The following is a 25,020-nucleotide window of genomic DNA, read 5'->3' as shown; positions in this document are numbered from 1 at the left end:
CTCAGTCTTTCCTCATACGATCTTTCTACCATACCAGGCAACATCCTGGTAAACCTCCTCTGCACCCGTTCCAGTGCCTCCACATCCTTCCTATAGTATGGCGACCAAAACTGCACACAATACTCCAGATGCGGCCGCACCAGAGTCTTATACAACTGCAACATGACCTCAAGGCTCCGGAACTCAATTCCTCTACCAATAAAAGCCAGTACGCCATATGCCTTCTTCACCGCACTATTTACCGGGATGGCAACTTTCAAAGATCTATGTACATGGACACCAAGATCCCTCTGCTCATCCACACTACCAAGTATCCGACCATTAGCCCAGTACCCCATCTTTCTGTTACTCTTACCAAAGTGAATCACCTCACACTTAGCTACATTGAACTCCATAAATATCATGTATATCATCACGTAATTTCACAGAACAACTCTTTTGTTGCCCATTTGTTTTGGTGTGTATTTTGTCTCACTGGGGAAATTTGCTAGATAATCCTAAAAACATTGCAAATGTTTCAGATTTCATAAAAATACACAATTTCCAAATTTACCTCTGGTTTACACCCTGGTTGATAGAAAACGCAAACCAGATTTAAGTACTTTGCTGAAAGAAATAGCTATTCAAATCTTCATGCACACACAGACACCAAAAAATCATGTGTTGCAGGTGGAGGGAAGGGCTGGAAGGATTGTTCCATGGCTTCTGTCAACAGGACTTGCTGAGACAATCCTTTTCCTTTGTCGGGATTTGCTGCTCCTCAATCTTCCTTCGCCAGATACTTTCACTTGCTTGCAGGAGACACAGAACATCTGTTTACACTTGTGAAGTATATGACTGCTTGATTAAGGTCCACAGCTTATGAGGTGAAATATACTGGTTTTATTTTTCAGACCTGATCTTATTTTGACTGCAGCGATGACCACTCCTTTTCTTTCCAGGGATCCAATTGGCTTTTTCCCAAACATTTGCACCCACAAGCTGTTCAGTTACCTGGGAGTGAGTCACATAATGGTTGGCAGACAAAGCCTTCAACATCAACGATTGACCATCACTCCCCAGACCACTCAGTGACTTGTTGCAGGCCAAATCTCCATTCATACACTAACTTTTACAACAATTCTTCTCCTATTTCAGTCCACAATCAGAAATGCAGAAAAATAAAAAAAAGCAGTCGTAATGGTGTGTAGACTTTTATAGTCCCTGAATTGTAACATCCTGTACAGTGATTCTGTATTTATTACATGCAGAATGATTATTTTGAGGAAGTTTGATTTTACAATTTCTGAACTGTCATGTTGCTATTTGTCTCTTTCTCCCTTCCTCCTTTAACCCTTCACCTCTTTGTATGCTGTCTGATCTTCTTTCAGCTTATTTTTGCTTGCTCTTAGATGGCATTTGGTGAGTAGAGTGTCAGGTAAGGTTCATGTTGTGTTGCAAGCTGCATATTGAATGGCTGATTTGGTCTGATCATTGACTGTTGAACAGAGATGTGTATGTCAGATGTTACCAGAACTGCTCGATATCTGGAAGGGATTTGGCTAGTGATGTATGCGTGTCGGAATGTCACAAGCAGGCAGACTGTGGGTTGGGTGCAAGACCTGGACAGAATGACATACCTCTAATGTCGCTGTAATTGAATCATTCAAAAAAAAAACTTTTGGAGGGAATATTTCATCTGCTATTACAATCAGAAATTTTTGTTTTACAAAATTAGGCTTCACTCCGATGTTGTGGATGGGAGCTTAGATTCGATATTATGTGCCCAAATCTGTGACTGTTGAATGTAGGTGCTGTCTAAACATATGCAATGGGGACAATTCCTGCGAAAAAATATGTAGTTCAGTCATTCAGCTACACCACTGTTTCCTTTCACCTTTCATTAGCATCCATCTTACTATGTTTGAAAAAATCTCAAAAGAGAAATTTTGAAAATATTTTGTATTATGTTCATTTAAAAAGAAAAAACTGCATGTTTGTCTGAAAGGAAATGGTGCCAGGACGTTTGTGCTGATATGGAGGTAAGAATAGAATTTGCTCGGCATGTTATTCCCCACTGCCAGCCAATATTTGACTTGCAGGCATTATTCTGCCAATTTTCCTCGAGGTTGTTTTTGGGGTGACTGTTACCCTTCCCACTTGCCTGGATGAGTGTGGCTTCATTGCAACATTCAAGCAGCTAGATACCATACTCTACAAAGCAACCCACTTATTTGGCACCCTACCCATTTCCTTCCACATGTACTTTCTCCACCAATGTGCACAGAAACTGCAGTGTGTACTGTTGTCCATGTTTTGGACATTTTGAACACTTTCGACTCCTCTTGTATATTAAAAACACTCTTCTCAAAGACTCTTGTCAGTGAAGTGGACAAAGGGACACAGTTTGGTTCGTGGTTCAACTCAAATATCTTTTAATAAAATATTCCTCCTTAAAAATACAATGTGAGCAGTTTCCAAATTCCTGCAATGTTTGCTGTCTATCCAGCTCTGTCTGAGAATATTACCCATAATGATCCAGGTGTTTGAGCTGCACAGTTGGAATCTACTTTCAGTCCAACCTAAGGCTGGTTGTCATCCAAGAAGGTGGGTCCCGCAAATCGGTGTTGCTTTTCTCTTGGGTGGTCTTGGGTTGCTGCACAGTCTTCTGTAATGAGTTTTGCTGCAAGTCTTCACTGCGGGAGTAACTTCCAGGGGTGTGTTCTTATCCTCTCACCCCGGGCCACCTACAATGTTGGATAGTGGAGTCATGAGCAGGGATTAACACATCCATTGGATTTGCACTGTTGCCATGCTGGGGAAGTGAAAATGTTTTGTCCTCAAGCACTGGCTGGAAGTGAAAGTGCCAGGAAGTCTGATCGAAACCTCTCCAATACACAACCCTCAGGCTGACTGTAACTGGTTCTCCGTGACTCTTTTTGACCTTTTTAGACTTTGGTTTCGACTGTTCTCGGCTGTTAGCTGCTGTTTAAGTTAGCCAACTTTGTCTGGCTCAATTTCTATGGCTGTGGATCAATCTCAAATGTCCAATTTTGGGCCCATGATTGCTTGACCACAGTATAATGAGCAAATTTCATTGCTGCAATTTATCCAGGCTCCTTTGATCTTTTCAAGTCTGACCTTTTTGTAATCTACTACCTAGAATAAGAACAGCCAAAGACTTGTAACACCATTACCTGCATGTGCTTTTTGTTTTTGCATACCATCTTAAGTTGGAACTCGAATAGAACATAGAAAAGTATAGCACAGAACAGGTCCTTTGGCCCACGATGTTGTGCCGAGGTTTAATCCGAATATAAAATATAGTAACTTAACCTACACACCCCCCAACACACTGCTATCCATGTGCATGTCAGCAGTCGCTTAAATGTCCCTAATGACTCTGCTTCCTACACCACAGCTGGCAACGCATTCCATGCATTCACAACTCTCTGCGTTAAGAATCTACCTCTGACTCTAGATTAGAGTGGTGCTGGGAAAGCACAGTAGTTCAGGCAGCATCCGAGGAGCAGGGCCGTCGACGTTTCGGGCAAAAGCCCTTCATCAGGAATAGCTGCAGAGTGCCTGCAGGGTGGAGAGATAAATGAGGAGGGTGGGGAGAAAGTAGCAGAGAGTACAATGGGTGAATGGGGGTGGGGATGGAGGTGATAGGTCAGGGAGGAAGGTGGAGTGGATAGGTGGAAACGAATATAGGCAGGTCGGACAAGTCATGGAGACAGTGCTGAGTTGGAAGTTTGGAACTGGGGTGAGGTGTGGGAAGGGGAAATGAGAAACTGGTGAAGTCCACATTGATGCCCTGGGGTTGAAGTGTTCTGAAGCGGAAGATGAGGTGTTTTTCCTCCAGGCGTCGGGTTGTGAGGGAGCGGCGGTGAAGAAGGCCCAGGACCTCCACGTCCTCAGCTGAGTGGGAGGGGGAGTTGACCTCTGACGTCTCCTTTATACCTTCCTCTTAATATCTTCAAACTATGACTCCTCGTATCAGTCAATCCTGCCCTGGGGAAAAGTCTCTAGCTGTGGACTCTATCTATTGCACTCATTATTTTGTACACCTCGATCAGGTCTCCTCTCTTCCTTCTTCTCTCCAGAGAGACAAGTCTGAGCTTATTTAACCTTTCTTCAAAAGGCAAGCCCTCCAGTCCAGTTCTTTGCACCCTCTCCAAAGTCTCTGTATCTTTCCTATAGTAGGGCAACCAGAACTGGACACACTATTCCAAGTGTGGTCTCACCAGGGACTTGTAGAGCTGCAGCAGTAGAGTTGTAGAGGAACAACATTCGCCTCCTTCTAACCTCCGGTACAACTCCTGTGGAGAGTGAGGAGGCAAATATCCTCGCCAGCGGCTGTGCAACCTCCTTTCTCGCTTCCTGGAGCAGCCTAGGATAAATCTGGTCTGGCCCTGGGGACTTATCAATCTTAATGTTTTCCAAAATTTCCAGCACATCAACTTTATCAATCTTGATCTGGTTGAGACTGTACCCCAGCTCCTCTAAGTTTTCACTTAAAACAAGTTCCCTTTCCTTGGTGAAAACTGAAGCAAAAGATTTAGGGCTTCCCCTATTTGCTCAGACTATATTGGTGTTTCTCACTTTTGCGGATTCAAAATTTAAAACTCTTTCCTCACAGCAATTTTGATACATTTACACTGCGTAGCCTGCAGCAGTTCAAGAGGCAGTTTGCCTGGCTAATTAATAATCCTTGCATCCCAAAAATGAAATTTACAAAATTACTTCGAGTGCCAGAGACTAAAACACATTTGACCATGCTTGCTACTCCAACTTTCTATCTAGTGATCCCTATGATTAAAAAAGCTTAATTTTTCTTTGTGCTGGATCAGAAGCTATGCAAGAAACTGATATTTGCCATCTTCTCTCTCCTCGACCTCAAAAGAACTACTGGCTGGAATGACTAAAATTAGTAGTTTTCATTTAGTGATCGATAGATGGGAAATGAGATTCTTAAAGTATGAGTTACTTTTGGATTTGTGAAGAACTGAATTTATGGGGAATGATTTGTGATTTCAAGAAATAGTAAGTACTCAATTTTTTTTAAAAAAAGCCAGTATTATCAGGATGGTAACTGAAGGGAGTATGCTTTTTGTATTTGCATGCCTTTTTTAAAAAAAGGCTGAAACCAACATGACTAACATTGGTAAATATCAGATAATTTGCTTGCATCAAAAGAATTGTATGTTCTCATAGCCACTAATTTATAAACATATATTCCAGAAGATTCAATTCCAGCACTGTAATTATTTAGACTTGCATTAATCTGAATCATTGCAGCAAAATTGTACTGTGTAATCTTTTGAGGCATTTGTGTCATTATTGCCATTTGTGAAGGAGAAACATAGCGTGTAATTCGAGTTCTATGAGCATTGAGATGGGAGGATGAATTTGACAAATCTTTCCCTTTTTCTTTTGGAAGTATCACTTCAGCCTTATTTCCACCCATTCCATTGGTGCACTTTTACTATTTTACATTTTTTAATTGATGTTTTTGGTAGCGTTTAACTGTATGTTATATTCTCTGATCAATCGGAGTTTGACAACAGAGCACCAAATGACATACTTTTGATGTGATATTCTGTTTCCTGGAACAAAGTAGGGCTGTTGGTAGAACGTGTTACATGCATTACTCGTTTCATCAGTCAAGACCATCATGTTTGAGAATATATGCAGGAAAATGTGGCTGATAAGTGATAGAGATTTGGCTTTTGATAGTTGGCTTCAGCAGATTTCTTCAAATATAATGGAACATATTTTAATCATGAGTTCTGTATAGTCGGATGAAACAGTGTGAACCTTTTTGTTAGAACATGTGAGTATGAGTGTTGATTTTTCAAAAAGATTGCTTGCCATTCTTCTTAGTTAGTCATAGACATGCACAGCAACAGACTCTTCAGTCCAATTTGTCCACGCCAACCAAATATTCTAACCTAATCTAGTTCCATTTGCCAGTACTTGACCCATATCGCTCTAATCCCTTCCTATTCATACACCCATCCAGATGCCTTTGAAATGCCGTAGTTGTACCAGCCTCTACCACTTCTTCTAGTTGCTTGTTCCAAACACGCGTGACCCTCTGCGTGAAAAAGTTGCCCCTTAGGTCTGTTTTATATCTTTCCCCTCTCACCCTAAACCTATGCCCTCTAGTTCTGGACTCCCCCACACAGTGGAAAAACACCTTGTCTATTTATCCTATTCGTGCCCCTCATGATTTTATAAACCTCTATAAGGTCGCCCCTCAGCCTCCGACACTCCAGGGAAAACAGCTACAATCTGCTCAGCCTCTCACTGTAGCTCAAACCTTCCAACCCTGGCAACATCCTTGTAAATCTTTTCTGAACCTTTTCAAGTTTCACAACGTCCCTCCGATAGGAGGAAGACCAGAATTGCATGCAATATTCCAACAGTGGTCTAACGTCCTGTACAGCCAAAACATGATGTCCCAATTTCTGTACTCAATACTCTGACCAATCAAGGAAAGCATACAAAACGCTGCCTTCACCACCCTATCTACGGTGAGGCTCTGCTTTCAAGGAGCAATAAACCTGCACTCCAAGATCTTTGTTCATCAACACTCTCCACGACCTTAGCATTAAGTATGTAAGTCCTGCCTTAAATTGCCTTTCTAAAATGCAACACATCTCATTTATCTAAATTAAACTCCATCTGCCTCTCCTCAGCCCATTGGCCCATTTGGTCAAGAACCTGTTGTAATCTGAGGGTAACCCCTTTCGCTGTTCACTACGACTCCAATTTTGGTGTCATCTGCAAACTTACTAACTATATGTCCCATGTCCCCATCCAAATAATTTATATAAATGACAAAAAAAGCAGTGGACCCAACATGGATCCTTGTGGAAAACCACTGGACTATTGAAATATTGAACATATCTTTGTTGTTTTTCTTTGAATAGAATCAAACTCCATGTTAAGGTATTGAATATAGAAGAAAGACTACTGAATTGATAAAAGTTGCTCATGCACCATCCATTCGATCATGTTCTATAACTGACTACCTAATCTTTTGAGGGAGGATCCTCCAAATATAAATCACCAAAGTAAAATTCCAAAATTTTGCTGGATAATCACATTTGAACAATTCAACACTAACCTACTTTGCTGTACATATTTCTAAAACTGTATGAACAAAAATCAGAGCTCTAGTCCCTTTGCACTGTTTGAATATCTCTGTCCATACCCCTCCAAAGTGATATTTATCAAGCCTATTTAGAAGAAATTACTCTTTCCATTGTAACTATCTTTTACTGCACATTAGTTCAATGCAACTGTAATTTGAAAAGAATAGTCTCTTCCAGTCTCATTCCGTTCATTCATTTTAAAGCTGTCTTCACGTGTACGTAGAACAGTCATCACTTAGATTAGATTAGATTAGATTACTTACAGTGTGGAAACAGGCCCTTCAGCCCAACAAGTCCACACCGACCCGCCGAAGCGCAACCCACCCAGACCCATTCCCCTACATTTACCCCTGCACCTAACACTACGGGCAATTTAGCATGGCCAATTCACCTGACCTGCACATTTTTGGACTGTGGGAGGAAACCGGAGCACCCAGAGGAAACCCACGCAGACATGGGGAGAATGTGCAAACTCCACACATTCAGTCGCCTGAGGCGGGAATTGAACCCAGGTCTCTGGCGCTGTGAGGCAGCAGTGCTAGCCACCGTGCCGCCCACAATCACTTATCATGCTTTTATTTATATTAACAATACTTTTGTTCGGAAATCTTGATTATATCCCCACTTTATCTTTTCAAATAAACCAGAACACTGTACATGCTGGAGATCTGAAATAAAAACAAAAAGTAGTGCTGGAGAAAGTTTGCATCTGTGGAGAGAGAAAAAGAGTTAACATTTCAAATCTAATATGGCACAAAGGTCTTCAAAAGAAGAATCATATTGGCATTGAAAAATTGACTGTGCTTTTCTTTTTCTGCAGATGCTGTCAGACCTGCTGAGTTTCTTCAATACATTGTAGATTTTATCATGTATTGTGGATGCCACAGTTGTTAGTTATTAATCAATGAATGTCCTTCAATTGAGATGGAAACCCATATTTGAAATCAATATTATGTGTACCTAACAATGAATGTTGTAATGTTAAAATCATCTTGTCTAACTGTTATCTGTATAGCATTTGATTAATATTGTGAACATTGTCTTAAGTTCATGATCAGTTGTTATAGTCAACCTTTGCTGATGCCCACATTTTCATCATGCACATGCAGGAGCACCTTGCATGAACCTACGGTAAAATTCATGCATTACTCCATAATCCAGTTGCTACAGTTGTTCTGATTGCTTCTAAAGCTGTTTATCATCAATCCACAGAGTTTTGTCTTAAAATTAAGTACTTTTTGAATAAATTCACTGGAATGAAAATGCAGTTATTTTCTTTACTTCATTGTACTTGAATTTATTATTTACATTGAGCCTAGATTTTCTGCAAACATGTCTAATATACCTCATTCCATTTAAAGAAATTTCTGTTTAATTTTGTTAAACTAAAGCTTTGACACAGGTTTCCCTGAATCATAGCTACTTTCAGAAAATGTACAAAGAAATAAAAGAAATCAAGTTGAATCATTGTCTGGCTACCTGACAACGCATCAACAAAATTTAATAAAAAATTTAAAGGATCCTCTGTTGAATAATTGCAGAATAAGAATACATTAAATTTATCTACTCCCTTCAGTGCAACAGAACATCCCAGTGCTCCTCATATGATCATCCATGATCAAAATTTACTAAAATTCTTTGGCAGTCATTTGAACTGTTCTCTGTTAGATCAGTTTCAGTACTTTCCATAATGTTTCATATTTACATAATTTCAAATCTCCTGTTCTGTCTGCTCTGCTGTTGAAACCCTCACTCATCTTTTGGCTTCTTTTGAAACTCCTTAATTCTTCATATTAGAATAATTAACAGTAAGGTACAGCACAGGAACAGGCCCTTTGGGCCACTAAGACTGTGCTGACATGACGCCTTTGTAAATGAAAAACCTTTTGCCTTTATGTGGTCTGTATCCTTGTATTCTCTGCCTATTCGCGAATCTATCAAGATACCTCTTAAACATTGCTGTTGCATCTGCTTCTACCAACACCTCTGGCATTTCAGGCACTTAACCACACTCTCTTTTTAAAGAAAGCTTGCCTGTTCTATCTCCTTTAAACCTAACCCCTTTTACCTTAAACCTATGTCCACGAGTAATTGACATTTCCTTACTGGAAATGAGTCTGACTGACTATTATGCACAGAATGGTTTGTTCTAAAGACACTTAGTGTTATGGATGAAGCCTGACTTGGCCAACACATCTGCCAGGCAAAGCAGCTGCACAGTCAGCAAACCTGATTGGAGCCAGAAAGTGGCTCTGAAGTCAGAATTGGTCTCCACTCAAGATGCAATATTTTGTGGTTGTCCCATGCAAATCTTTGAAAAGCTGTCCGATGTCAGCTAATTGTGTTGAAAGGCCAGTGACCTGATGGATGTGAGCTGCTGAACATTCTGGCTGCTTTTTTTGATGTGAATCCTGGCAACTGAGAAGCAGTACCCTGTACTGCCAATACCACTTCATTGATAGCTCCGATGAAATGAGACATTGTATTGAGGGCGGCACGGTGGCACAGTGGTTAGCACTGCTGCCTCACAGCGCCAGAGACCTGAGTTCAATTCCCGCCTCAGGCGACTGACTGTGTGGAGTTTGCACGTTCTCCCCGTGTCTGCGTGGGTTTCCTCCGGGTGCTCCGGTTTCCTCCCACAGTCCAAAGATGTGCAGGGTCAGGTGAATTGGCATTACTAAATTGCCCGTAGTGTTAGGGAAGGGGGAAATGTAGGGGTATGGGTGGGTTTTGCTTCGGCGGGTCGGTGTGGACTTGTTGGGCCAAAGGGCCTGTTTCCACACTGTAATCTAATCTAATTTGAACTATCTGGAAATACGTGGCATACAACCTCCTGTGTTGCAGCCCTGTATTGTGGCAGCCTGTGTTCCCTCTAATTTCTTCTGTGCGGATCTCAGGTTTTTGTATGGCAGGGACTTCCAGAACCAAAGTCCATGCTGTGATCTGCCTGGGAACACCTATTGCTATATGTAGAACATTGTAATTCTTACTGATTTAGAGCATTAGTATTCAGTAGTATGTGCCCTAGCAGACTGTAGCAGATCTCTGCAACACCAGAGCCAAGTTCTCTTGAGCCACCACAGGTGCTGACCTCTGCACCCACTGCTGTCCAGCTGCATTTGTCAGTTGAGATGGCTTCTTATTGCGATTCCAATGAAAATAATTTCTTTTCTGGCCAATATAAGCTTTAGGAGAACGTCTGAAGTGTGCCACTGCTTTTTGCCTGTTCTCATGACATCACTGGGTGGGTGGGGATAATGAACAAAGGTTGAGTTTTTAAATATGGTACCTGGATGTTGGAGACCAGAGCTCTTGGCAGGCTTCAGAACTTCCTGCTTATGAAATTTTGGCACTTTACGCATCAGTGCATATGTAATAAGCTGAGAAAAACATAATCATATGGGAAAATCTGACCTGCTCTGAAGCAGAAATCCTGTTCACTTTTCGGATCAGCCATAACACTTAGCCTCAGAAGAAAACCTTGTGCCCCTTGAGTCCAGGCGTGACACTGGATCTGTATAAAACTTTGGTTAGTCCACAACTTGGATCTTGCAGTCAGTATGGTCGTCACACTTGGGGAAGGATCTCAGAGTTCCTGGAAGGCTGCAGAAGTAATTTACCAAAATTATTTTGGGGATGAAGAATTTTAGTTATAAGGCTTGAATGGATGACCTGGAGTTGGTTTTGTTGGAACAAACTAAATTGAGGGGGAATTTGATAGTGTACAAGGTTAGATAGGTTGGATCAGTTGACAAGCAAAACTGCTAATTAAAGAGGTTTTTTAAAGAGAAAAGGGCTGATTTAAAGATATTAATAAAAGATGTAGGGAAATATTTTTACATAGCAAATGGTCATGACCTGGATCTTAGTGCAAACTGTTTACTAAAATCATTTACTGGATTGAAGAAATAATGTCAGAAACCTGGAACATATTAAATGGTTATAACATGTAATTCCAAGTAATGAGAATGGACTGAGTAAGTGAATTGGTCTAATTACAAGTACAATGTGAGCTCCAAACAAACAAAAATCCCTGAATTGCATAATAACAATAGAATTTATAATTCTCCATGGCCTGAGAAGTGGGGATTGATGAAAATAAATAGTTTAAAGACTTAAAGTTGACAAGTTCTGCAGTTATTGAATTTACACACCTAAAATTTTAATAATCTGATTTTTGAGAAGATTTGTAACTCCAGTTGAGGTTCCGGTTGTAAGTTTGCTTGCTGAGCTGGAAAGTTTGTTTTCAGAAGTTTTGTTGCCATGCTAGCTGGCATCATCAGTGAGCCTCTGGTGAACCGCTAGAGATATGTCCCATGTTCTAATTGTGTGTCTTGGTCTCTTAAGGTGGGTGATATAATTTCTGGTTCTTTGCAGAGGTTGGTAAAATGGGGTAGAAAACTAGCAACCACAATACACAAACACCAACTAGCCACCAAAGGACATGACCCACTGTAACTAGTATCCTTACACAAAGATGAAGAAGGACACCACATTGACTGGGACAACACATCCATCCTAGGACAGGCTAAACCGAGACATGCACTGGAATTCCTGGAGGCCTGGCATTCAAACCGAAGCTCCATCAATAAACATGTTGATTTGGACCCCATTTACCAACTTCCGAGAAAAAGAACAGGAAATGATATCACCCACCTTAAGAGACCAAGACCCATAAATAGAAAGTGGGACATAACACCAGCGCTTCCCTGGAGGCTCACTGATGTTACTAACATGGTGACAAAATGTATGAAAGCAAACCCTACAGGTCAGTGAACAAACTTACAGAATTTATTTCTTACCTACTGTTAGTTTTGTTTATTTTGAATCAATACATGCTTTATTTGAAGCCATAAAATGAGAAATAAACTTAAGTGAAAGTATCAGCCTGTGGATGGCAGCACTTCATCACAATTGACAAGTTTGGTGTTGCCTGATTTAACATAAATCACAGTAAAATGCTCACTTTGTAAACAAGCAAATGAATTTTTGTTCCATTGCATCTACAGGCAAAAATAAATGATGTGTATAGTTAATACCCATGTTTACAGTTATGGGGTCTTCAATGTAATTTGTTCATTTTTAAAATTGGCAAGTTATAAGGATTTTGTAGTGGTGTGAGTTGGAATACTGATCTGAAACAGATGGGACTGAAGTCTCTCTGAGGGTTCTAAGTGAAATGTGTTTGGGCAGCCCATACCCAATTCCCAACAGATGAAGACCAAAACACCATTACAGTTCACAGTTGGCACAAAACTGAATAAATCTGGCAAGTTTATGAAATGTGTTTTTAAATAATTGTCATTGAAACAACAGAAGTTGTGGCCACAATATTTACAATTTGTTTGCTGTGATATAACTATGTGATACTTGCAGGAGAAAATTAACATGTTTTTGTGAATTTACTGCTAATAATAGTGACATCTAGTGATGTAAATTGTAACTGAGTATCAAAAGCAAGAAGAAAAAATGACCACTAGATGGTGCTGATATTTTCTTCATTTCTGAAGATTGATCTGCTTCAAATCAGGATGCTCAAAACTTGACGTGAGGCTGATTTCATTATACATCTCTTCACTTCCTGGCATTCTGAGCATCCGTTTCTTCCCAACACTTCTCTGCTGTTTTCTTTCTCTACTTGCCTGTTCCTTCCTTTTTTTCTCTCCCGTCTATCTGTGATACACTCCAACCAGAGCAGATTTACTTGTTTTATGAAACAACTCAGCGCTTGCTTATGAAAGGAATTTTAATTCATTGAGCTTTCTTTCTTTCATTCAATATCTATTCTTTTCTTTCTATAATCCATTATTTTTTACTGCTGATTTGCATTGATATTAAAGTTTGAAGTTGAAATTTGAATTCGAAAGAAGCTCTTCTGACCTCAGATCAATTCAGTAATTTTTGCTCTTCTGCTATTAGCATAGTACTGAATCTAGTAGGCTGATACACATTATATAAATAAGACACCATTTTAAGTATCTTTGCCACATGGCTCCCATTGCTTGAACATTACTCAACGAGTATTTGAGCAGTAAGTTCCAAGGGTTGATTCTCTGTATTTTTTAATTAGTTAACTGATGACATTGGAATTGGCAGTACAGGTACTGAAACTGGCCTGTGTGTCTTCGGGTTAGGGCAAGGTGGTCTGCTTCTGATCACTAGCCACTGACTCCTGCTGTTTGCATGTCAGTTGAAGGGCTTATGCCCGAAACATCATTTCCCCTGCACCTCGGATGCTGCCCGACCTGCTGTGCTTTTCCAGCACCACCCACTCTACTCTGATTTCCAGCATCTGCAGTCCTCACTTTCTAGGCAAAAGTGAGAACTGCAGATGCTGAAGATTTACAAAATTGAGGGGCAAGGATAGGATAAATAGACAAAGTCTTTTCTCTGGGGTGGGGAATCCAGAACTAGAGGGCATAGGTTTAGGGAGAGAGGGGAAAGATATAAAAGAGACCTAAGGGGCAACATTTTCACGCAGAGGGTGGTACGTGTATGGAATGAGCTGCCAGAGGATGTGGTGGAGGCTGGTACAATTGTAATATTTAAGAGGCATTTGGACGGGTATATGAATAGGAAGGGTTTGGAGGATGTGAGCCGGGTGCTGGCAGGTGGGACTAGATTGGATTGGAAATTGAAAATTTTTACATTTGCCCAGAAACTGATAGTGACATTTCAAAAATTAAAAATCCAATTTAACTCTACATGAGCAGAGTGTGATGGAGATGACTGGTTCAGGTGATGTGTTGGATTGATTGATGGATATCAGTTGATTCAAAGCAATTGCGTCTGCAGCAAGTGATTGTACCTTGAAGACATTTCAACTTAATTGACGAGCTAGAATTCAAGCTTCTGAAACTGACAAGTATCAGGAAGAACAAAGGACAAAAGGAACAGAAGTAGGCCATTCACCCCTCTGAATCTATTCTGTCATTCAGTGAGATAGATCATGGTTGATCTATTGCCTAACTCCATATACCTGCTTTTGGCCCATTTCCCTTAAATTTTTGTTCAGCAAAGGTATTATCGATCCTAAATTTAAAGCTAGCAACTGATCTGGAATCATCTGACATTTGTGGAAAAAAATTCCAAACCTTTCTCACTCTTTGTGTATAGAAGTGCTTCCCAGCAACTCTTCTGAACAGTTGAGCCCTAATTCTCAGATGATGCTTCCTAGTTCTAGAATCTCCAGTGGCAAAACTTATCTACCCTGCCTTTTCCCATTGAAATCTTGAAGACTTTGATTAGATCACTCTTTAACCTTCTAAATTCTAGAGAAAACAAGCCTAATTTATTTAATCTGTCACAACTTAACCCAAGACCAGTTATCTTTTTGTAAATGTACATTGTATCCCCCCGAGGCTACGATAGCCTTCCTAAAGTGTGATGCCCAGATCTGCTCTCAGTATTCCAAGTGGCATCTAACCAATGTTTTGTATAGCTGTAGCAAAAGTTCTGCATTCTTTTACTTAAGTCCTCCAGGTATAAATGCCAGCATTTTATTAGATATCTTGATTTTTTTAAACCTTTTATTCCAAGAGGAATCACAGGAGTGTGTGATTTGTTTTGGAATCTAGAAGTTAACAATGGGGGAGCCTTAGTCCTTACACTTGTTCAACAGGTACAGGTTCTTACAAATCGAATGGATGAGAGCAGGAACTTCAAATCAAATGAGCAAACTGACTGCAATATTGTGTTTTGGGGGGAGTGGGTGAGGTATGAACAATTTAGAGCTAAATTAATAAAAGGAGAGCCACCAAGATTTGTGATTTTTAAGATTTGTAGCTCAGGTTGAGGTTCAGGTTGTAAGGCTGCTCGCTGAGCTGAAAGGTTTTCGGACGTTTCATCACCATGCTAGGTAACATCATCAATGAGCCTCTAGTGAAGCCATCGTGTTATGTCTCATTTTCTATTTGTGTGTCTTGATTTTTTTAAGGTGGGTGATGTCATGCTAAGCATTCAAACCGGAACTCCATCAATAAACACATTGATTTGGACCCTCTGAGAAAAAGAACTGGGAATGATATCACCCACCTTAAAAGACCAAGACTGAAATAGAAAGTGGGACATAACACCAGGACTTCACCGGAGGCTCACTGCTTATGTTACCTAGCATGGTGACAAAACGTCTGAAAACAAACCTTTCATTTCAGTGAGCCGACTGACAACCTGATCCACCAAAATCTCTGGGTTTACCACCTGATCCATGAGCAGCAGATTAATATAGGGTCAGTAAGATGAGAAAGTTGAGTGCATGCCTCGGAGATTGGTGTGTGCGAAACAGGTTTTGATTTCTGGGCCAGCAGCAGTACTGGGGAAAGAAGAAACTGTTTGGGCCAGGCTTCACTTGCACCATTGCACCAAATTGAGTAAGCAGGGCTGCAGATGGGGCAAGATTCACATGATGTGAATTTTAGTAAGGTAATGATTGGGACTGTCTGTGTGGAGTTTGCACATTCTCCCCATGTCTGCGTGGGTTTCCTCCCACAGTCCAAAGATGCGCAGGTCAGGTGCATTGGCCATGCTAAATTGCCCGTAGTGTTAGGTGCATTGGTTAGAGTGAAATGGGTCTGGGTGGGTTACTCTTCGGAGGGTCGGTGTGGACTGGTTGGGCCGAATGGCCTGTTTCCACACCGTATGGAATCTAATCTAAATGATAAAGAACAAGGCAATAGTGCAGGGGAGTTGTGCAGGTGATGTGTACCAAGTGATGTGTGACAGAAAGGACAAAGTACATGCAAAGTAGGATTCAGTAAAGGAAACTAGCAAAATTCAAATCAAGGCCTTTCATATACACAGCAATTGGAACAAGGTGGGTGAATTAATGGGAAAAGGAGAAATAAATTTGATTTGGTACCTTTTGGAGCAATATTATTGCAAGGTGACCCAGCTGAAAACTGAAGTAATAACAAAAGCTGGAAAGCTCAGCTTCTGCTGCATCAGAAGCGGCATGAAATGATTATTCAATGCAGGGAAAAACTGGAGTTGAGTTGGGAAGAAATAAGTTCAATAGGATAAGAATAGGTTGAGATGGTCAGTTGACTGGCATATAAATCATAAAGGACATAAGAGAATTTTTAATTTGGGGATTCTTGACATTTTCAGACCTATAGAATCTCTACAGTGTGGAAGCAGGGCATTTGGCCCATCATGCCCACATCGACTATCCAAAGTACATGCCACCCAGATCAGTCCCACCCCCCCACATTCCTGTAACCTTGCATCTCCCATGGCTAATCCACCTAACCTGCACATCCCAACACACTATGGCAATTTAACATGGCCAACCTACTTAACTGGCGCATCTTTGGACTATGGGGGTAAACCAGAGCACCTGGAGGAATCCCACACAAACACGGGAAAAGTGTGTAAACTCCAAAATGACAGTCACCCAAGGGTGGACTTGAACCCTCGTCTCTGGTGCTGAGAGGCTGCAGTGCTCGCCACTGTGCCACCCTTGGTAAAAGAAGAGAAAGCCAAGTAGCTCCATTAATAAAGGATGAAATCTGTACAGTAGTGAAAAATAAACTTACCTTGGAAAATCAAGGTGTGGAATATATTTTGGATTGAGATGGGATATAGCAAGGCAAATATTTTGAGGGTGGGAGTAATATCTAGGCCTGGATTAGTGGTGCTGGAAGAGCACAGCAGTTCAGGCAGCATCCAAGGAGCAGCGAATAGATTTCGCTGCTCCTTGGATGCTGCCTGAACTGCTGTGCTCTTCCAGCACCACTAATCGAGAATTTGGTTTCCAGCATCTGCAGTCATTGTTTTTACCTTGTAATATCTCAGGCCTCTAACAGTCCCTGTACTTTAGGATGGTATAAATCAAGTCATGCAAAATTGTAGAAATGTTACTGTGAATGATTTGAATTTCAATATTGTGACAATGGTTTATAATATTTGATTGTTGTTTGGGAACTCAAAGGAATTCTCGCTGTTGCTTAATGTTAATATCACCGAATTAGTAATCAAGAACCCTAGATTAATGTTCTGGAGACATTAATTCAAATGCCACTTTTAATTCCAGATTTCAGTAACTAATAAACTGGACTAATGGTGACTGTCTAACCATTGTCAATTGTGGTTGAAGACAACATCTCGTTTGCTCATGTCTCTTAAGAAAGGCAATCTGCTGTCCTTAGCAGATTTGGCCTGCGTATGATTTGAGATCCAAAGCAATGTAGTTAACTCTTAATTACCCTGTGAAATGGCCCAAGGAACCACTCACTTTCAATTAGGGGTATGAAATAAATGCTTTTTTTTGTTTTTTGAAAAAAGTTGGAAGTGGAGCTCAGTGGGTGTTAATGTGTGTAACATCTAATGTCCACAAGTATGTCACTTAGCAAGCTCCACTGCCAATCTTAAATCGGTTGTCAGTGTAATTTTTTTGTACACATAGGATTATCCTGCAAACATTGTCCAATTGAAGAATTTAACCTAATGTTGGACACTGCTGCAGGTTTTGAAAGCAAGGATATGATCAGTACCTTGTTCTGAAGTGCTGAAGGGATACACTGTTTGATAAAATTCACCATTCCTTGGGACATATGACCTAAATATCTGTTGTCATTAGCATTGAAATTCATATATTTTGTTATATAGTAATGCACATTAGTAGTAATAATATACAGTAATTTTACATTTACTCCCAAACTGTGTTTTTCACAAACAGAAGAAAATGGGCATGTTCTGCACATGTTTCAATTTAACAAAATAAGTGATGACCATTTTGCTGGTTCATTTCACAGGGTAATACCTTGATCAGTCAGAATCAACTTTCTTGTTTTAAAACTTAAAGACTGGCAGTTAGCTGTTGATCATCATAAATCCATGGTGGCACCTTTACCAGCGAGTCTACTTGCAACCAATCAGCACTGTCCTCTCATAGAGTATAAGTATTGGTTTTCACTAAAATTGGAATTTCTATGAAATATTCAGATGAGTGTAATGCAAAAAGCTTTAACAAAATGTTTTCAGCAGTATTCGAATTCTGTACTGGCAAATGACCATGAGCTATAATTATTATACCACAAACCATTTGTTAAATTTGTATTTTGTTATGATTTGGTAAATGCCAAATTATTCCTACAGTAAAAGATTATTTCAGGCTTTTCCCTTTCTGTTTCATCTTGCATGATGCCACATCCAAATGGCGGACTGTTTGGTTTCTCTTCTGACCCTACTAGAAGGTGCCATTTGTGGTTGCACTCAATCCAAGCAGTTTTGTTTCTGGCAAACAAAACATAAATTTTGAAGTCTGCCACTTAGCAAAATATGCTTGTAACATTAAAGCATTCAGAGTACCTTAGCTCTTTTGTGCAAGGCTGGTAATGTAATTCAACCTGTAATTAAACAGCTTGGTTCTTAGTTAGTTGGTTTTCCTCACTAACTGAGATATCAGAGCTTTACCTGTAATGAGCAATGTTCCACAACACTGAAATGCAAACTTGACTGATGTTTCAACAACATCACGAAGTCTTGGAGTGATCAGGAGTTATGGAAAATATATAAGAACCTTGGGATTGATGCTGACTGTTTATTTGTTAATTTTTAGATTTTCATAGGTTTGAGGAGGCATGAAGTATTTGCACAATGCTAAAGTCGGGTTGACAACCAGTTTTGTTCAATGGTAGCATATAATACATTTCCAATGTTAATATTTTCATTTAATATGGAGGGTTTTTTTGCATATGCATTTTTTTGCACTAATAGCTTCCCTTGTTTTGCTACGTGATATTGACAGCAAAAGGTAACTTCTCTAAAGCAGGTATTTCTTTACAATAAAATTCCCAACTCACATTAGACTTCCATACTTGGCATCATTTCTACGATGAAACTTGTTTAGTTAGGATAGAAAAAACAAAGTTGCTTGATAACTGCAACCACAAGTGGTAGGTCAAGAGTGCAGTCTACCAGCTGACCATTTAGATGTGTTGTCCAAGATAAACAGAATAAGTAAAAGTTAATTTAAAAATATCGTTTGGTATTTACCAAGTTACGATGAAATGTAAATAGCCTGTAGTATAATAACTGTAGCTCAAAGTAATTCCCATGGATAAGAATGCAAGAAATAGAAGGAAGAGTCACTTGTTACACAGATCTTTGAAAGTTGCCACCCAGGTAAATAGTGCGGTGAAGAAGGCATATGGCGTACTGGCTTTTATTGGTAGAGGAATTGAGTCCCGGAGTACTGAGGTCATGTTGCAGTTGTATAAGACACTGGTGCGGCCGCATCTGGAGTATTGTGTGTATGGAGTCAGCTATTACAAGGGGGCATAGCTTTAAATTAAGGGTGGTAGGTATAGGACAGATGTTAGGGGTAGGTTCTTTACTCAGCGAGTCGTGAGTTCATGGAATGCCCTGCCAATAGCAGTGGTGGACTCTCCCTCATTATGGGCATTTAAGCGGGCATTGGATAGGCATATGGAGGATAGTGGGCTAGTGTAGGTTAGGTGGGCTTGGATCGGCGCAACATCGAGCGCCGAAGGGCCTGTACTGCGCTGTATTGTTCTATGTTAGAACTTGAAGATTTCTGAAAATAGGAGTCAAGCCATCAAGTAATTTTGCATTCTGCAGGACAGCGCTTACCACATTTCAAAGGGAACAATAATTCAGATTGTTAAATTTTTGGACTGTCTTGTTGCGTCCATGATGAAATTCTTTGACAGCATATTTAGTATTTCAGCAAGACAGAAGCAGCAGAAAGCCATACATTCCTCTAGTCTGGTCTTCCATATATTAAGATTTTGTCTGATTTGATCTTGCCCTCACCAAACAGGACTATGCCTGTTCCCCATAATCCTTGCCACCTTTACAGCTATCGTCATCAATGTTGTTTCATGTGAATTAATGGAAAATATACTCTGAGACTTCAGATATGAGTCTACCAGTTTGAGATAGACTTTACCAATGCAAGACCATGAATCATTGAAGTAATGATATTTAAATGTTCAAGCTAAGCTTCAGATCAAGGTTATCAGCAAGGTCTGCAATGCAGAAAAATGCACTTTCAGCCCATCAAGTCTGTGCCAGTTAAAAATAAGCACCGAATTATTCTAATCCCATTTTTCAGCTCACGGCTCATAGCCTTGTGTGCCTTGATATGCAATTGCCAGTCAAAGTATTACTCAAGTATTATGAGGATATCTGCCTTCGCCACTGGTGCAAGCAAGTTTCTGTCTGTCTTCAGCAGTGAAGCTAGAAAATGTACCTGTGTATAAAGCTAGCATGAATTCATTTCTTCATAAGTGCATTGTTGACAGTCTTAGTATTCTACATTTTAGCTGTGCAATTGCACTATTATTTAAAGATTTGTTCTTAAATCTGAAAACATATCAATGTGACTGGTCAAGTTTTTTGAGCTTGGAAGCTCCAAAATTTGTATCTGAAGAAACACTATCTTTTTATGTTATTGATGATTTGAAATTATATAAATGTTTGTTTGTTTTTAGAAACAGGACACATCAGTAGTGTTATTTTTCAAGCCACTTGCCTTCAATTGCAAGGAAACACATCATGGGCTTAAATGATGCAGATATGGATGAGGAGAGTAAGGAGTAAGTACTTACAGTTGTCGCTGATTATTTTTAAAATGTTTAGAAGTCTAAACTTTAGAATGTTTTACAGTTGTTGCTGTTGCTCTGTCAGAATTCTGTTGTGGTAACTACTCTGAGCTATCATGTTTCAATGATTTGACATTCTGAATATGAGTTTCATTGATAAAACAAACACATATAAAACTGGACTGAGCCTACTGATTTAGGAAAAAGTGAGGCCTGCAGATGCTGGAGATCAGAGTTGAAAAGTATGGAGCTGGAAAAGCACAGCAGGTCAGGTAGTACCGAGAAGCAGGAGATTAGATACTTTGGACATAAGCCCTTCATTGGGAATGTTGGGGTGGGTGAGGGGGTTGGGAGATAAATAGAAATGTGGGGGTGACAACTATACTGGGGAGACAACGCCAACTCGTGGAACGTTTTAGGGAGCATCCCTGGGGGACACACACCAAACAATCCTGTTTCCCTGTGGCCGAACACTTTAACTCCCCCTCCCACTCCTCCAAGGTCATGTAAGTTATGGGCCTCCTCCGTCTTCAAATCCAAGCCACCCAATGCCTGGAAGAATGCCTCATCTGCTGACTTGGGGCCTTCCAGCCACACAGGATCAATGTCAATTTCACCAGTTTCCTCATCTTCCCTTTCCCCACCTTATCCCAGCTCCAACCCTCCCATCTCGGCATCGCCCTCTTGAACTGTCCTACCTGTCCATCTTCCTTCCCACCTATCTGCTTCATCCTCCCCTTTTGACCTATTACCATCACCCCTACCCTACATTTACCTACTGCCTTCCCAACTACCTCACCCCCCCACACTCTTCTTTATCTCTAAGCCCTCTTCCCCACCCCAACATACCTGATGTAGGGTTTATACCTGAAATGTAGATTCTCTTGTTCCTAGGCTGCTGCCTGACCTGCTATACTTTTCCAGTACAATACTTTTTTTGATAGTCTGCTGATTTGCTTGTTTTGAGAAAATGCTATTTGTATGTCCTGATACCTATCCAAATTTTAAACTCATGCTAAGAACAGAAAATACTCAGTTGGTCAGCATCTCTAGAGGGAAACGCAGATAATATTCGATAGAGTCAGAATGGAGTATTGTTCAACGTCTCTGTACCATTCCCCATGATTTATTTTGTCCCTGTTTCTAAGGAATTAATGTTTACTTTTATCTCTGTTCCTTTTTATATGCTTGTGAAAGCAATTGAAAACTGTTTCTATATTCCTGGTTGTTTCACTCTTGAATGTTGTTGTTTCCCTTTGCATCAACATTTTTCTGGTTCCTTGCTGGTTAAAAAGCCTCTCCAAATCACATTATACCTTTTCCCTTAGTCTTATACTACTTCTAACCTCCTTAGTAAGTCATGGATGAATCTTTCTTGCTGAGCTTTGGGTTTTCAACAGAAATGTATATTTTGTGCATTTTGAATTGTTATTTTAAATGCTTCTTACTATTATGCATTGCTTCTTGATCTATAAGGCCAGTTTCATTCAGCCTGGTGAATGAGGTTGCGTTAGTTTGGAAAGGTACAAGCTTCTGGCAGGCATCAAAAATAATCACATTTTCTCAAGCTGACGGAGAATGTGTTTATTACTGTAATATGGAAGTTGAGCATATAGAAGTTGTTCGATTTTTCCACTGCTTTGGAGGTCATGACACAGAACAGGAAAGAACTTCACTTTTACAGATATGTTTGCTCTCGCTGGATAGCCAACAGTTCACTATAGACAACAAACCTGAACTGGACACTGTAGGTGAGACTTTGGAGGCCTGGCACCTACATTTACAGATGATACAAAAATAGGTAGGAATGTGTGTGGAGAAAACCAGGAAGTTGCAGACCAATTATCATTTGGTTAAGTGGGCAAAAATCTGGCAGGTGAAGTACAATGTGAAGCAGTGTGAATCTTTTCACTTAGCCAAGAAGAGTAATTAAAGCAGAATATTAATTAAATAGAAAATGGCTGTGGAATTCTGTGATGCAGAGAGATTTAGCTGTTCTCATACGTGAGTCTCAATGTTAGTAGGCAGATGCAGCAAGGCTTATGGAATACTGTTCATTATATCAAAAGGAATTGAAAATATAAGTAAGAATGTTGTGCTCCATTTTTGCAGACATTGGTAAGGCCACATTGAGTATGGTATGCACAGTTTTGGTCTCCTCATTTAAGGAAGGATGTGAATACTTGGGAGGCAACTGATAGCTGTCTTATAAGATTGGTTAGACTGGGCATGTTTCTCTGAAGTTTAGGAATATGAAGTTTGATTTGATTGCCATATATGCAATTCTGAATGGTCTTGACAAGATGGAAGTGGGTATTATGCTTCCCCTGGGTGAACCAGACAGGAGACGCTGTTTTTAAAATTAGAGGTCACCCATTCAGGACAGAAATGATAAAATTTGGGGTTGTGGGAGTTTTTGGGATGGGGGCAGGGGGTGACAAGAGCAGGCAGCCAAATAGCTACCAAAGGGAAAGATATAAAAGAGACCTAAGGGGCAACTTTTTCACGCAGAGAGTGGTACGTGTATGGATTGAGCTGCCAGAGAAAGTGGTGGAGGCTAGTACGATTGCCACATTTAAAAGGCATCTGGATGAGTATATGAATAGGAAGGGTTTGGAGGGATACAGGCTGGGTGCTAGCAGGTGGGATTAGATTGTGTTGGGATATCTGGTCCAGATGGACAAGCTGGACCAAAGGGTCTGCTTCTGTGTTGTACATTTCTATAACTCTGACTCAAAATGGCATATTAAGCCGATTTATCAGAAACAAACTGCAAATAGCATCATTGAAATAGAAACTAAGAGTAGGAGTAGGCCATTCAGCCCTTCAAGCCTGCTCCACCATTCAATATGATCATGGCTGATAGTCTATCTCAGTGCCATGTTCCTGTTTTCTCCCCATACCTCTTGACTCCTTTAAAATTAAGAACATTTATTCAGTGACTTGGTCTCTACAGCCCTATGTAGTGAAAAATTCCACAGGTTCACTATCTTTTAGTTGGAAACATTTCTCCTTATCTCATTCCTAAATTGTCTGCCCCATATCCTGAGACTGTCTCCTGCTTCTCGGCTCCAGAACCTTCATCTAGCGAGCGTGTCCAATCCTGTTTAGAATTTTGTATCAGATCCAATCTTATCCTTCTAAACTCTAGTGAATACAGAGCTGAAAATGTGTTGCTCAGGAAGAAAATTGCAGGTTAGGAAGGCGGTGCTGAGTTCGAGGGATTTGACTGAGACAAAGTGGGGGGGGAGGGGAAATGAGGACACTGGAGAAATCTGAGTTCACCACCTTCCTAACCTGAAATCTTCTTCCCGACCTTTCCGCCCCCACCCCTACTCCGGCCCATCACCCTCACTTTTACCTCCTTCCACCTATCGCATTTCTAACGCCCCTCCCCCAAGTCCCTCCTCCCTACCTTTTATCTTATCCTGTTTGGCACACCTTCCTCATTCCTGAAGAAGGGCTCATGCCCGAAACGTCGATTCTCCTGCTCCTTGGATGCTGCCTGACCTGCTGCGCTTTTCCAGCAACACATTTTCAGCTCTGATCTCCAGCATCTGCAGTCCTCACTTTCTTCTAGTGAATGTAGACCCAATCAAACCAGTCTTCCCTCTTGTGTCCTGCCAGTCCTGGTATTAGCCTGGTGAACCTCGGCTGCATTTCATAGTGAATCTCTGCTGCATTCCCTCCATGGAAAGCATATTATTTCTTACGTCAACAGACCGAAACTACATGCAGTGTTCCAGGTTTGGTCTCATCAAGGCTCTCTATAACTGCAGTAAGATATTCCTACTCCTGAACTCAAATTTTCTTGCAGTCAAGGCCAATGTGTATGTCTGAACCAGTAATTTCAGTTCATACTGCTGATTTTCACAATCACAGCATCTTAGCTTTTCAGCACCTGACTTATTGATTATCTTCAAGTATAAATGGTTGATAGTGCATCTAAATATTATTCAGGAAATCGTCAAAAATTGACATCATCCAGAAATGGTTTGATGGCAACTTTGCACAATGTTTCTATCGTAATTTCTTTTGGAACCAGACAGTTTAGTCAATTAGCAATAAAATATCATTTGTTCAGTTTCAATTAGTGATTTAATTTTTTTTAACCTTCTGTAGACAAACTTAATTTTAATAAGCTCATTTAACCCCTCAAAGACCATGATCATGCAATATTCTACCAGTGAGTCATTGCAGCTGTTACTTGGTGCTCTCTCTCAAATCAAAGGCCAGCTTCACAAATTCAGCCAGATTCTAACTGATAGCCTAGTGAAAGACTTGGAGTTTAAAACTTGGAGTTTAGCACCATT

General features: G+C 40.4%; 1 protein-coding gene across 6 annotated transcripts in view; it reads left to right on the top strand.

The window, feature by feature from the left end:
• znf644b (zinc finger protein 644b) overlaps positions 1–25,020 on the top strand; it is a 189,979-nt gene that overhangs the window by 105,003 nt on the left and 59,956 nt on the right. For 4 of the 6 annotated variants that reach the window (XM_043698768.1, XM_043698771.1, XM_043698765.1 and 1 more), the window contains one exon: positions 20,597–20,701. The exons of 1 other annotated variant lie outside the window; for it this stretch is intronic. In XM_043698768.1, the coding sequence (XP_043554703.1) occupies positions 20,661–20,701 (41 nt within the window). In that variant the 5' untranslated portion in view covers positions 20,597–20,660. Of the gene's footprint in view, positions 1–1,391; positions 1,418–20,596; positions 20,702–25,020 lie in introns of all 6 variants that reach the window. One more of the 6 variants, XM_043698767.1, reaches the window with a different exon arrangement.

Source organism: Chiloscyllium plagiosum, chromosome 11 (genome assembly GCF_004010195.1).
Source record: "Chiloscyllium plagiosum isolate BGI_BamShark_2017 chromosome 11, ASM401019v2, whole genome shotgun sequence".
NCBI classification, from domain to species: Eukaryota; Metazoa; Chordata; class Chondrichthyes; order Orectolobiformes; family Hemiscylliidae; genus Chiloscyllium; species Chiloscyllium plagiosum.
Note: the sequence above shows the minus strand (reverse complement) of the source record. Positions and strands in the feature narration are given on the sequence as shown.